At 42.3% G+C, this 15,036-nt stretch overlaps 1 protein-coding gene across 2 annotated transcripts in view; it reads right to left on the bottom strand.

Annotated features, from left to right (window-relative positions):
• Positions 1–1,944: 1,944 nt before the first annotated feature.
• The window catches only part of LOC147883610 (Vps51/Vps67 family (components of vesicular transport) protein), a 56,295-nt gene continuing 43,203 nt past the window's right edge, over positions 1,945–15,036 (bottom strand). Inside the window, exons 11-20 of one of the 2 annotated variants that reach the window (XM_087399725.1) lie at positions 12,226–12,299; positions 12,069–12,135; positions 11,839–11,972; positions 6,445–6,717; positions 5,835–5,954; positions 3,571–3,642; positions 3,409–3,459; positions 3,086–3,319; positions 2,824–3,000; positions 1,945–2,467 (exon numbers count right to left, since the gene is read on the bottom strand). In XM_087399725.1, the coding sequence (XP_087255851.1) occupies positions 2,351–2,467; positions 2,824–3,000; positions 3,086–3,319; positions 3,409–3,459; positions 3,571–3,642; positions 5,835–5,954; positions 6,445–6,717; positions 11,839–11,972; positions 12,069–12,135; positions 12,226–12,299 (1,319 nt within the window). In that variant the 3' untranslated portion in view covers positions 1,945–2,350. The remainder of the gene's footprint in view (positions 2,468–2,823; positions 3,001–3,085; positions 3,320–3,408; positions 3,460–3,570; positions 3,643–5,834; positions 5,955–6,444; positions 6,718–11,838; positions 11,973–12,068; positions 12,136–12,225; positions 12,300–15,036) is intronic. The other variant, XM_087399726.1, reaches the window with a different exon arrangement.

Below are 15,036 nucleotides of genomic sequence, written 5' to 3'. Positions count from 1 at the left end.
GCAATGTCAAACATCTAAAAAAGTTGTAATTATCGTTCGTCTTGAAACCAAAGGTGCCAAAGAAATGGTAGCATGTAAAGAATGATGTTCCATCTTTATTGGTATTGTTTTGTATGTCCAGGTGAACTCCTCGATTGCCAACAAAACATTCTATCATAACAAAGTCCATTACAAAAATGGAGTTGGTGATGTGACAAGGTGAGTAAAGGAAAGATAATTCACAAAGTCAACAATGGTTTATGACACAAGAACACAACCGCGATATCAAACATTTATAACAAGAACAAGATCCAAGTCATCTAAAACACAAATGAAGGAGCAAGTGTGTTGACATGTATGAAAGAATACCAATGACCACAAAAACGACTGAATATGGATGTACCTACCACTATATTCCAAAAATACTACTCATATCTTTGAACATATTTGCAAGGAATCATGTTGTATTGTATACTAATACCCTCTAATAAACACTTATTAGGAGGTATTGTATTGTATTGTATTGTATACTTTGTGATAATATTCTAAAACCTCCTAATAAATACTTTGCAAATTACAAGTGTAGGTAAGCAATGTTGTAGAAAAACCCAAAGCTCTAATACCAACTACGAGGGAATTGAACACCAACTTATAGAGTACTTCGTAATTTAAGATTCATTTTAAGATATTTGCACTAAAGAGTCAAAGGAGAGCCGAAATTGATCACACAACACAAAAATCAACGATGAAGGTAGGGACCTTACAAACATCAATTCATTCAAATGAATCAATATGTACAAGCATTAACTACACAAAAACTCTACATCCTAACTCATGATGAGCTTGCCTTTTATACATAGCATATAACTCCTTCATAAGAGAATTATATATTCAAAGATAATTGAGGGAGAGACTGAGTAGTTCATAAGATACCTTGTACAGGCTGAGCCTTTGAAGAAAGGGTGAGCCTTTGAAGAAAGGGTAAGTAAATACTACAAAAGAGAAAAAAATTCCAAGTCAACTTTTTCAACTTGTTGCAGAGGCTGAAAATTTTACACCACCACCTTTTGTATACCTCTATACCATCTAAGAGTAGATGCAAAGTCAAAAATTCAACAACCATCGTGCAAGATCTTCCGTTCATACGATAGCAGGGAAAATGACCTACAACTTCATTCTTCAAGTAGAAAGAGAAGCCTAGCAAAGAGATGTGCTTCAATAACCTTCTACATCTCTTCAATAACCTTCTGGAGAGCATAGGACCATAGGACTTCAAGTAGACAGGCGGAATTGGAATGTAGAGGCTTAAAAACCCTCCTTCGACAAGCTAGAATGAAACACGAGGTTTCTGCTGATGATTTCAAATCAGATAAGCCAGAAGAGTGACAGAAATTGAACATATTGAGCATACGAGAGCATGTGAGAGCAAAGGGACAGATTGCGAGGACTGTGCTGCAAGCAAGGACTAGCCGACCTAGAGTAAGGGCTAGTTGGTCCGGCAAAGCAACCACCACCTGACTATCTGTATAGAATTTTGGCAAGTTGGACCCTTGCCTAATGTTGCCCAGCTTGCTGAAATTCCAAGATAAGCTAGGAGCTCCAAGTTTACAATGAATTTCCCTTGAGATTAAAAGGGAAGCATGTGGTTGTCCTGGTGGATAGCCAAGATGCATGTGTTTGTAAGATGAAAGCGAAAGAGCCACATGGGATGGGACTGTATGGGAAAGAAAGGGGAGAGCTACCAAGTATGATTGGGAGTAACAAACTTTGAATAAACCCCAAAATTGGATGAATCATAATTACATGACAGATTTTAATTCTTGTTCTTGATATTTTACTAATCCTGTTGGTACCGAAATGATAGAGATTCAAGACCTCGACAATTATAGAAAAGGGTGGCCCAAAATAGCAACTTTAGAAAACTGATTCCAAACCCCTAATTATCTGAAAGGAAAACTGAAAACATATAAACAAAAGGGTACATGTTTTTGCTTTATTCAGGGGTGTAAAAGGCCGATTTTAAAATGAGACACTAATATTTTTGAGTTTGTGCTGCTTTTTCAATGCATCATGCCAAGAACCTTAGTGTAGGGACATTTACTTGCAAGATTAGACATCTTCGTGCTTCCATCTTCTTCACTAATCTACTCCTGATAATAGCAACTGGAATCAACTCTCACCAAATTACAGTTTCGTTGAAGTTACAAATGAATCTGCTTAAAGGGTATGCACTCATCGCGTGGCGAGGACAAATACAAAGCACATGAGTACAATTGGCTTTCATTGTGCAAAGAAACGTTCCATACAGCTGAGCTTGCGGAATGTCCACACGAGCTGCCTTACTTCGCTCCAAAGTAGCAGAGAACCAAAACTACGAGCTTCCAATACTATCTGCTCTTTTGGCCCTCTTTGCTTGTATAAGCTTATCTATTATAGCTGGTTCAAGAGGCACAGCATCAAGGCAGCGCTCAGCAGCAGCAGCACAAACCTGTAAAGCATAAGAATGCAAACTACAATGAAGGGCCACAGTGGCAGCTGACAAATGCAGAGAGACAAATGAGTCAAGTTTTCTATCTTTCTTCATCTAAGACGTAACCACCACACCAGTGCAGCATGTGCAAAAAAAAAAAGCTGCAAATGGCTCACTATTGAACCTGCAATCAGGCTGAAACATATTTTCAAGAAATTTGAAAGCCATTTACATTCCTCATTCCATATAACACAGTAAGAATAAGCAACTAAATAAACTGAATTTTGAAGGACTCTTCCACATGTGTGCTGTATGCCCAAAAAAAAAAGAAACAAAGGGCTCCTCAAGAAGACCAGGCGTATCTTGTCATTCACCTCATCCAGGAGGAAGTGGACAACAGCTTCATCATCAACAATGTCACGCAACGGATCCCTTAAATATTGAGTGTCAAGGTGTATTTGCTGGAAGCCACTCCTGCTGAAAATCTCAAGACGGACATACTCCTGGAAGCTTTTGAGGCACATTTTGACTACAGCAGATATGACAGATGTCTGCACAAGCATAAAGACCATTTTTCAGCTTCAATTTCTCCATTACAAATTGATAAACTAGGAGCTCATAAACAATCACAATTACCTGTGTATACTCTGGCTTGGTAAAAATCTCCACTTTCTGCTTGAATAACTTTGCAACATCCCTTTCCAGCAACCTGCTCCGAGCTCTTTGGGAAATGCTTGTGCGGCTATTCCTTTCTTCACGTATTGGATTGCTTCTTGAAGAGCTTGTACTACCTGTGCTATCTGATCGCCGATGTGTCCGTACAATCCCTGGTTCAAGCACCTGCTTGACCTCTGCTCCCATAGATTCAACCTACCATACACTACTTAAAGCTGAGAATTTGAATGGTTTCAGGCATTCAAGAGAAGGCAAGACTCAAAAACATTGAATTAGATATTCACCTCCTGTAAAAGCAAATCTGCAAACATGCGTACTTCCCTTGGTTCCTTGTACTGGTCAAAAAGAACAGCCAGTTTAATAAACATGCACATAGACAGAAAATGCTTTGGCCTTAGCTTCAAAGAAGAGTAAGCATAAGAGTGTGTGATCAAGGAATATCCAACCTTTAACCAATTCGGGGTTGTCACACTTTTCTTGACCAATGTCGATAGCTTGCTAGCCCGCATATCAATGTACTAAAAGTGAAAAGTGCAACAATAATCAATATATAGAAATTAACCAGTCTGAGAAAACCAAAAAAATCATAACAAGACATACTGTTCCACAAGATCAGAGATGAATCTCTTATATTTACAGAATGATGATTCAAATTCAGTCTCGAAGGGCTGGTTCAAACAGCCCTCTGCTCTGAATCTCTGAATAACTGGTCTCCCTTTGCCTCGAAAAGGACCACCAGGGGAGGCCCTTGGTTTCAGGTAAATTCCCAAAGGGCTAGACATCATGGAATATGAAATGCATGTGGGGATAGATATCATAACTGAGCAGCAAGCGGCAACAGCCCTGAAGGGTGTTTGCCGTAAGCTTTTAAAAGTACTGGAGCTCAACCAAACTCTCACTTGCAGAAAGAACTTTTGTGGCGAACCAGGCCTTGCTAGAAATGCCTAGTACATTGCATTGTGCTGGTGCTTTCATAGAGGATGCATGGGGTACCGTCTGCCAGATCCCAAGACCTAGTGTCATGGGTGCCATCTGACCCAGCCCACAGAAGTTGTGTACCAATGGTAAAAACTCACATGAGGGACCTCTCTGCCTCTATAAGAAAGCCTACTAACTTGAGCCAGTTGATTTGAGCACGGCAGCCAGACAGGGGAAGCGGACCTCCCTAGGAAGACGCTAGTTCCCTCCAGAAAGGGGATGTGTCATCAGCGAAGTCCACATCCAAATCTCTTCTCTTGATTCATCACTAACAGCATCCTAACTAATCCCAGCCCTTGTGACCTTAAAAGAAACCCATGTTTGGAGTATAGATGGTCACCTCCCCATCTGCGAGCCCTTATATGGGGGAGGTGGACCAGCGTAGGTTAGGAGTCATAAGGACAGTAGATGAGCCTGCCACATGGGCAGATCTAACTGTGGAAGCAAGGCTGTCACATGGGCAGCACATGGGCTGTCATGTGGGCAGCAAGCAATCAAAGTACAAACATGCAATAGGGCTGCCACATGGGCTGCAATGTGGGTAGCACATTCAGAACATGTATCTGGCTGCCTGAAAGAGCTTGCAACAGAGTCAGAGCAGCAGCAGCACCTGAAACTCTTCCAGGGAATGCTGCGGTGCCACGTGGCATATCCTGGAGGGAGTACAGCTGTATGGGTTTGCAGAGCCTGAGACGGTCAACAGCAGCAGCGGTCAACAGCAGCAGCCGAGATGCATCTGGGACCCTGCGTGGAGCTTTGGAGGAGGTGGACCCTGAAGGAAATGCGTGAGCAAGACAAGGAGCAAGCTGGTCCTGCAGGTGCCTATGTACGGATCTGTATGGAGGGCTGCAGGGGGCTGTACAGAACTCAAACAGAACTTTCTGGGCAAGTGCAAGTCTTGAAGGCAGGCGGGGATGCTAGAAAAGATCTGAATGGCGTTTGCATGGATTCTGGGCCAGATAAAGGCCTGGAACAGGCCGGGGACAGGGCAGAACAGCCCAGGCCAGTGACTGGCTGCCACATAGTCAGGCGGACAGCAACAGGCTGATCAGGTCGGGGTCAACAGACCACTGAGTTGGTTGACTTCGTTGGCTGGTAGGGAGAGGGAGAAGTCAGTCGGCCAGTTTTTGGGCTCCTCCAAATCCTATAAAAGGGAGCCCTTGTGGGCTCATCCTCTATCCATTTGAAGAGCAGTGTGGTGTAACACAACAGCCTGGTTCAAGGTTCCCTCCAGGAGGATACAAGGCAGCAAGAGCTGGTTGTCTGCACTTACGAAGGGGCTGTCCAGGAGGGATCAGTAGGAAGGTGTGATTGTGAGGCACGTTTACGAGGAAAAACTCAAGCTCATTCATGGGTCCACATCTAGTCAGCAATCAGCTGGTAGAGGCTGGCAAACTAAACATAGTTTTTGCATTGTGTCCACATTGGACAGACATATATAATTGCATCTCTCACGTGCAAATTGTCTATTTACTTCCTGCACATCTATGCATAGTACACATTAAAAAAGAAGTTTGAGATTAAAATACACAACTTGTGAGTTCCTGGGCTCCAAAACCTGAACTCTGGGGTTAGTCTTCCAATGCGTATACCCTCTGTTTGGTTCTGTAACACCCCAGGCCTCCGCTACAGAGAGGAATGCCGAAGGGTACCCCAGCTGAATTGAACGTGAAAAAGACAAGGCCTTTCCAAAATGGCTATTTAGTCAAATATTAGAGGAGGGTGTACTCACTTGTTGAAGAAGTCGCTCTCCTGTTGCTCTGAAAAGCCTACAAATTTCTGCAGGTACAAATGGAGGCCTGTCCCCATACCCCTTTGCTCCACCTCCTCCAATAAATGAGGTAGCTATCTCCTACATTGATTTTAAAAGATGTAAAAATAAGTTTTAAACAAACATTTTTTTTCACACCAAATTTTTTTTTTTAAACCATGATATGATGCATTCTGGTTCTCTCCATGATGGCATCAGTAATGTTTGAGTGCAGATTGGATTCATTTCAAGTTCAGTAATTGAACATTCCCACCTTTCAGCAGGACGATGTTTGAGAAATATTCAAGTTGGCCTTGCAATTCACTCTTTCTGTACATTATATTCTATCATCTTATCTAGAACGTGATTATTTCTGTTGTTTCTGAGATTCTATCTGAATATTACCTTGCACTTCACCCTCTCTGCATCTTATGTTGGACACTTGGCTATCTATGTTGGATAAGTCCTGCCTTTCTCATGGTTATAACTCTAAAATTAGCATTATTTGCTCCTATCCTTTATGTTGGGACACGTTACCACATCTTCCAAATGTTTCCTTCGAGCTAGAACACCGGCACTTAAAAATGCATACCTCTGTTATCTTTGGAACAGCTGTTTGCTCTATAAAAACAGAGAAACGAGCCAGAAGTAGGACAAGTCCACTTGATGCAGAGATTTTTTCATTATTCTTTTCTGGCATATTGTCCTGCTTAGGGTTATCTAATCCTGTTCTTGTGCATAGAGTCAGAAAATGATTGTTCAGCATTGTGAGCAGTTCTTGGATGCCACCCTGCACCAAGTCAACATACAGAGCTCGCCACTTAACCATTAACTCCACCCTATCATCAAGAAGCTGCTTGAGATCCTGCAAAAATAAGAAGAATGCTCAGATACAGTTACAGAGAATATTCAATCAACAAAGCAAACTTTGAAAACACACTGCATTCCTGATCAAAGAAAGTATGCTTCAAAGCTGAATACTTTGATTGAATTAGATAGTAGCAGCTCCGTAAATAGAGTAAAACGTTTTCAAAACGGCCACAGATCAATTGTAAAATCCTTCCCTCCACTGAAAAGCTGGCCACCCCACCACTGTCACAGCATGTGCTACTCAGACTAGTAATTGATTTACAGGTAGCAGGTCTGGCTTGACTTTGGAGCCTCAGCCCAGATTTTTACTTCATGTACTTCATTATAAATGAAGGCTGTTACTGCTGTAAGCTTACACAGAAATGTTTTAAGGTAGTGATGTAAAAAACCCTGTTGGAAGTGAACATGCATGCAACTCTAACTCACAACACATGAAATAACGATCTCACAAAGACCTCTCTCTCACTCTCAAGCGAGACAAATTGTTGCTTTAATAAGACCAAAAAACACTCTAATATTCAAGCAAAGGAGCTCATCCCGACCGGGCTTTTTGCTCTTACAAGAAAGGCGACATTACAATGAAGCATATAATCTCCTACCTGAAAGTCGACTCTCATCTATATCTACTACTCAAACAGAGCAGGCTCACGGCCTGAAAAAGAAGGAATAAACTGCCTTGAATACAATTACATAGTAACCTCCATTCTCCTACTGGCTGGCCACGTCGAGTAGCTTCCAGGACCAATCACTGATCCACAAGTGACCACCACCATGCAACCAAGTTTTTCCACAAATCACCATGCACCCTGATTTCCGGGTCTTCTAGCCTAAGGTTCCATCATCAAGGCTCCCCAAGAGGCTTATTGCTAGCAATCCCCCCCATAAGCCAAACGGGGGAGGCCAACAAAGGAGAACTGAAAGAACTGCGCCACAAAACTGCGAACAAGAAAAGCTCAGAAAAAGAAATGATTTGCTCACTAAGAGCCAAAATCATCGTAAAGGACAGTCACCTACGAAGAGCCAGACTATCATAAAAGATGCACAACTACAATCTTTTCTTGCTTGAATTCTAAAAAGCCCAATTCTGTTCATCAACTTCATTCTCTGTAGAGGAGCCCTCAACTGCAAACTTTTTTTTTGGTGGTCACTATCATAAAAGATGCACAACTACAATCTTTTCTTGCTTGAATTCTAAAAAGCCCAATTCTGTTCATCAACTTCATTCTCTGTAGAGGAGCCCTCAACTGCAAACTTTTTTTTTGGTGGTCCCTAATTGTTCATCTCTTTGTCTCTTATGGCACTAACGCTTGATATGACCCTCTTTCCCACAATAATGACACATCTGTGAATCCTTCTCTGATTCTCCAGCTGTCTTTCTTTACTCTTAATCACATAAGCGGGTTCACCAACAGGCAGGTTCAACAAGATGTGTCTCTCTTCACTCATCAATAATGCAATCAATTCCACAAAATCAAAATTCTCTGAGTTTGCTCTAAGGATCTGAACCAAATCGGCTACTTTTGAGATAAAGCAGAAATAAGAATTGATTTAGAGTCTTCATCGTCAACCTTTGATCCTAGCGCTGTCAGTTGTCTCAGAATAGCTTGCATGCGACTCAGACAAGTGCCAAGGCCTTCAGTCTCTCCCATACGAAATCTGAACAATTCTTGCTTTGAAAAAGCTTTCGAGTTCTTCCTGGTTTCAAACAATGATTCGAGTAGTGTCTCGTTATCTGCTGCAGATTTTGATACATCTACGTGATGGAAGTATTCTTGCACCAACGCTCCCTAGAATGTCAACTGCCTTTTCATTCTTGTGATCCCAAGCAGGGATTTTGTCAGCCTCATTACCGGATCTTTTGGGCTTCTTCTCTTTCTGCGACAACTCCCCACAAGCCTTTTTGCATGAGATATAGAAAGGTACTGAGCTGCCATGAAGCAAAATTCCAACCGTTAAATTGCAGCGAAGAACCTTCCGTAGGTTTGTTCTTCTTCCAAGGACCCATAGTGCTTGGACGTACACAAATGACTACCAGCTCTCGACCTATTTCTCACAGAGAAGATCCTTTGCCGGTCAACCACTCAGAAATAAAACTCTAACCTTCCTAGACCGCAATGCTCCACTACCAATTGCTGGAAGTGAACATGCATGCAACTCTAACTCACAACACATGAAATAACGATTTCACAAAAGACCTCTCTCTCACTCTCAACCGTGACAAATTGTTGCTTTAACAAGACCAAAAAACACTCTAATTTTCAAGCAAAAAAGCTCATCCCGACCAGGCTTTTTGCTTTTACAAGAAAGGCGACACTACAACAAAGCATATCATCTCCTACCTGGAAGTCGACTCTCATCTATATCTACTACTCACACAGAGCAGGCTCGTGGCCTGAAAAGAAGGAATAAACCCTTTTGAATCCGATTACATAGTAACCTCCATTCTCCTACAGGTTGGCCATGTCGAGTAGCTTCCAGGACCAACCACTAATCCATAAGTGAACACCGCCATGCAACCACATTATTCCACCAATCACCATGCACCCTGATTTCCACGTCTTCTAGCCTAAGGTTCCATCATCAAGGCTCCCCAAGAGGCTTATTGCCAACAAGCCCATGCAACAATTGTAGTTTCACTTCTCCAAGCAGACTCCCCTATTTCATAATCCAAGATAGTATACTTGAGGGACCAAGGTAATTTAAATACAAAGGCCACGACTAATTCTGTAACAGGAAGACATATATATATATATATATATATATATATATATTCTCCAAGCAGACTCCCCTATTTCATAATCCAAGATATTATACTTGAGGGACATATATATATAAAGAGAGAGAGAGAGAGAGATGGATCCAAGAATATGCCCAAACTCATCCTCTAAACTCACAACATAATGCAGTTCCAATCTCATGATAGTCACTCATAACGTTGAAAACCATAAACTCCATCACGCATAACAGGGACTAGCTACTATGATATCCCCACTGACATCATCAGCACCCAACAATGCGTGTAGAACATAGTATAAACATATGCTCTCACACATACAAATACACACCCCCACACATAGTTGACAAGATTCTATGGTAATAGCTTTTGGGAAGCGGATCCCTCTATTGGAGGTCAACATCTCCTGATGTCACCTTAGTGAGGGAGGGCCAATGCTTGTGGGTGTGCCTGTCCCCGTGAGGTTTTCCTTTGGGATACATGCCTCAAGAGTTGGTTTTCCCTCAACCGTCTTTCTGGACCATCATACTCCTCATTTTCTCCAAGCACCAGAGGCTCCTTTGTCAAGGACAGTTCTAGGTGTGCCCCCTTGTGAGGGTAGAGTAGGAGAGAGAGGTCCTTCCGAGCCCGCTTGCTGCCAGGCACAAGCCCCAATGTGAGGCACATAGGGCAGGTGGAGCAGCCCAATCGCGGCAGCTCAGCCCCTCATGGCTGTGTGGGCAGCCCTTATAGGGCGTGGAGGAGAGCAGCCAGTTGGCTCTCTTGGAGGCCCGTGGAGTCAGCCCTATAGGGCTCTTGGTCAGCCCTCACATAAGGAGAGGTGAGCCACTTCTATAGGGGTGTGGCTGGCCTCATTGAGGCGGCCTGGTCGGCCCCTATAGCAGCTGCTGAGTCGGCCCCCTAGGCAAAGATGGGTGCCCTCATATAGGGCTGTGTGCCAGCCTCATGGGTTGGACGGTGGGTTGGCCACTGTGTACCAGTCTCATGGGTTGGACGGTGGGTTGGCCACTATGCAGGCTGGTCGGCCAGCATGCTGCACCCGACTATGGAGGGGCTGGGGGCTAATTCATAGGGCCCCCCTCAACTCTCATTCATCATCTCTTGGTTGAGGTTGTTGAGCAGTCTTGTCAGGTCTTGAGCAGCCTGTTGTGCAAAGGTTTTCCCAGAGATCACTTGCAGTTCTCGTGTTTCCTTCTCTACCTCTCTGTGTGGTGTGTGGGAGATTTTCTCTCTCTCTCTCTGTCCATTTCTGTTCATTTCTGCTGCACTTCTCACACCCTCATCCCCGCCCGTTTTGGACTTCTCACTGGTACCCATGGTGTCCTTTCCGGATCTTGTCTGTATCATTAAACAGAGGGAACTGATCCTCCTTATCCCAAGAAAGAAAATATGTAGCTCTGATACCAATGTAACAGGGAGATAGCTCTTTCTCCTGCTCACGTCTATCTGAACTGAAACCATGATGCACTCAAAACACAAGTGGAACTGTGGAGTGGGGAGAGAATATTATATGGCGGGAGAACCCTCAGTACAAAAGAGAACTAGAGACTGCTATACCGGCCTGAGGACTGACTACAGGAGGGCTGGAAGGGGCTGCCGGGCTGCTGCGGACACTAATCGTGATCCTGATCCCTGGAGCTGCTACTGCTGAGGGCTAGAGCACTAGAAGATTTGGATGAAGAATCAGGCCAATGGGGCTGCCTTATATAGGCTTTTAGGGCAGATTGACCGACACTGGTCGGCTGGTCAACACCAACCGTTGACCAGGTCAGTCAAATTGACCAAAAACAGCTTTTTACCTGCACTGTCTTTTGAGGCTGCCTTGTGGCATTTGATGGCGCTGGAGCCTGTAGGCAGCATGCCATGGGCTGTGGATGCCCATGGCAAATTCTGTAGACTAACTCCCAAGAGACTTCGATATCATCCAAAAAAGCTTGTTATAGTTCTACAGATTTAAGTCCAGGACACTTTTTGAAATTAAAAGACACAAAAGGAAAGACACAGGCAAATATTCACTCATCCACGAATGCACAGAATGTATGTCTATGTGAACGTTGTTTCCCCCTAGTGCTTGTTATAAGCTCTACTTTGGACTTTTTTTCTTTTTAAACAAACAGCTAGTAGACCCCACTGAAAATGAAATCACAAAAGGTAAGTCACAGGCAAATATTCACTCAGCCACAAATGCACGAAATGTGTGTCGATGTGAAGTGTGCTTCAACTGCAACCTTAGAAACGTTCCTTTCTAAAATCTTTTGGGGGCTTTACCAAGTCTATCAATGTTTGTAAATAGCCCCTAAGAGACACATATATGGTTCATACACATTGAGCACATCCATGTAAAATGAATGTAGCTGCAACATAGAGAGCTATAGATCGTACCCAAAGAACATCAAGGCTACCCTGTAAAATAACATCTTGGGCATTATTTAGCATCTGTTTCAATGGTTTTTCTTCTCTTGAACTCGCTGCTTCAGGAGTGACTGCACTGTGTGTTTGAGATACCATAAGGGCATCTGCAAAACCTTACAAGGAGATAAACCTTATTTAGATGAAGGCTAGAAATAGAGATGTTTCGATGTATTTTAGACATCAATAAGCCAGATTCTGACCAGTGAGGCGGCCAAACAATCCCTTGAACCTTCGCATAACATGTTGTCTTACAGCAGCCTCAGCAGCCTTCCATCAGGAAAAATAAAAAGCATTTAACAATCTTGATCATGAAAGCTGTCCTGAAGGGCAATTTTACTACAAAAAACTAAAGCATACCTCCAAAGCAAGTGCAGAAAGTCCGGCATCAGGTAAAACCTCATCCATCTTCGCCACATCTGTGGACAAAATCTCTGCAGGCAAACCTACTGTTTAGGTGTATAGAACCGCTAGAATGGAAAAACAAACCAGCTATTCAAACCACAAGTCCAACTCTTGCTGTAAAAGCAGAATATGCTTCCCACTGTCAAACTAGATATCTTTTAACCGTATCTTCGACTTATGCCTCTCCAGAAGAGATGGTATATTATTAGAACATGATATTTCTTAGACCATAAGCTGGTGTGTGTATTTTTGTGTTAACACACCAGGTTAGAAAATCATGACATCTTTTATTCTACATTATTGTGTGTTTTCACACCCAAAGCTGCACACTGCAACACACACTTATGACCTATGCCATGTCCAGTTAATGCCCTTAAGAGACCAAATATGTTCTAGAAGGCCAGGAAAACTTCCAGGCAATGTGAGAGAGAGAGAGAGAGAGAGAGAGAGAAGACTTTAACCTTTGCAAGGGACCTAACCTGTTTTTAATTTACAAAACATATACAGACTCAAGGGGAAATCCTAAAATGGTATTTCCAAGAATGGAAACAAATCTGACCACTACATAGAAGAATGCATAGTGTATCTCCAACATGATCCACTGCAAATTTGCAATATAGCAAAGTCGTTACAAATCATCTTGAGGCAAGCCAACAAGAAGAAACAATATGACATAGCCTCTAATCTGGGCCTCAATAGCGGCAACATGGAATCTGTCAAAACTTGGCGAGAGAGAGAGAGAGAGAGAGAGAGAGAGAGATGCTAACGTACATAAGAAAGATGGGAGGATCTATACCCAAAAAACAAGTTGAATACATTCAAAAGGCCTTCCCTGGAAGCTGAGACAGAGAACAAGAAGAAGAAGAAGAAGAAGTAGAGAGAAGGAGAGAAAGGGGAAGAAACAATCGGCCGGAAGCACGTGTAAATAGAAAACAAAAAAAATCCAAAAAGACTTTCACTTCTCCAAGCTGCCCAGCCGTCAATAAGGCTACCACTCGAAACGTGGCAGGCCAAAAAAGACAATAATTACGAACCAAGTAAATTTTTTACGTTATTTACATATAGCCAAAAAAAAATCTCTGAAGCAAACGTTTCAGGGCGGAAACATTTCCATTCCCTGGAACACATTTCTTTTGTGTTTTTATGTGACTATGCTCTTGCTTAACAGATTGGACTACCAGTTGATATAATCTACTTAGCAGTTGTACACTTTAGTGCTCATGATAAGAATTTCAGACTTACCAAATTGATTAATATGATAATAACAAATTTCATCTTTTAGCCGAACATAATGTAGATTGCACTCTAAATTATTTTTGTAAATTGTATCAATTTTAAAAAAAGATGCTGAAGCTCATACTTATCATGGATTACTAGAATGTCCATATTGAGGGTAGAAGGTGAGGCCATGAGCCCTACCTAATTTGTGAGGTCTCATGCTTATCTAAAACCCAGTCTTTCTCAAAATTATATTGACAGCCCAAGGTCTTTTTGGATTCATGGAAGTAGACCGTCCAAATCCTTCACTTTTCACAGCTGACCTCGTGTGGTCATTGGAATCAATAATTGAAAAAGTTGTGATTAGATCCCTTAGCAAATACAATAATGATTGCTTTTCCAACGATAGTCCTCTCTACATGGATCAAATAATAGAGGTCCAAAAAACGGATGTGACTCAAACACTTACTATCATCCACGTGAGTATTTCTATTTTAGAAATAGGTATGTTACCTGAAACCTCCCTGACAACGTTCAAAGGTAACCCACCCCTCCAATTTTATGAGGAGTATCACTTGGAGTATGTCCAGGCTGCATACACTCATAACAAAGATTGTCCTTCCTTCCTTTAGCCCTCCTTGTAATCCCCTCAAATTGTCCTGTGTTTGAGGATGGAATTGCAGTAGCAAAAGGTGAGGTAATAGTAGTGGTGGGTCTTTTGCTTCTTGTGCTTTAAAGAACTTTCCTTGAAATGAACACTAAAGCTCGTGCCTTCCTTTCATCATGCCATTTTGCATAGTATAAGCACCTTCCAAAGAGGTGTTTTGGATCCAAGCACCTCATGCCAATATTCTTTGGACAACCAAGAATGAACATGCAGAACCTTCCAAATAGGTGTTTTGGATCCTAAGCACCTCGTGCAAATATTATCTGGACAACCCAAGTATGAAATGCTCTGCTACTGAGGTGGTGAAACAGCACTCACCTTGGCTGCCACATCTGAAATTTCCTAGAAATAGTTGCCAAACCCATTTCCAATAATCTTCAAAGTCTGTAGCTTACTCTAATGTTAAAAAGAAATTACAGAGACAAAAAGCTTCATTGAAGACCTTCCTGAAGTCAACCAAATGTGTGGCTTGTCCAAAGTACAAGGACTGCATGAAAGCAACAAGGAAAAACATATATAGGCCGCTAAGAAAGGGGGCAGAGAGACGTTGATACGTCAAGATCATGGATGAGAGAGCCAAACACTTGCTTATATTTTAAAAAAGTAGCAGTAAGCCATAGAGATACAGTATAATGCCATTCTGAAGAATGGCACCTATCGTATCATGTACAGGCACAAAGTGGGTTGGCTAAATGCTATTCAAGAGAGTAATGCACCAATGGCACAACATAGTGAGGATGGTCGCTGCACTAGCAGCCAAGCATGCATGGAGACTTCCTCCAATAAATGTGGAGTCGGCTTTCTTAATCAATAAACATGAAGCCTGGCTTCCTTGAAGGTACCTGAGAAGGAAGTAAAATATGGGAGCAAAAGATTTCATG

This window comes from Dipteris shenzhenensis, chromosome 28 (genome assembly GCF_047967505.1).
Source record: "Dipteris shenzhenensis isolate YYH24624 ecotype China chromosome 28, Dip_SZ_1.0, whole genome shotgun sequence".
Lineage (NCBI taxonomy): Eukaryota > Viridiplantae > Streptophyta > Polypodiopsida > Gleicheniales > Dipteridaceae > Dipteris > Dipteris shenzhenensis.
This window is presented reverse-complemented; position numbering and strand designations above follow the sequence as displayed.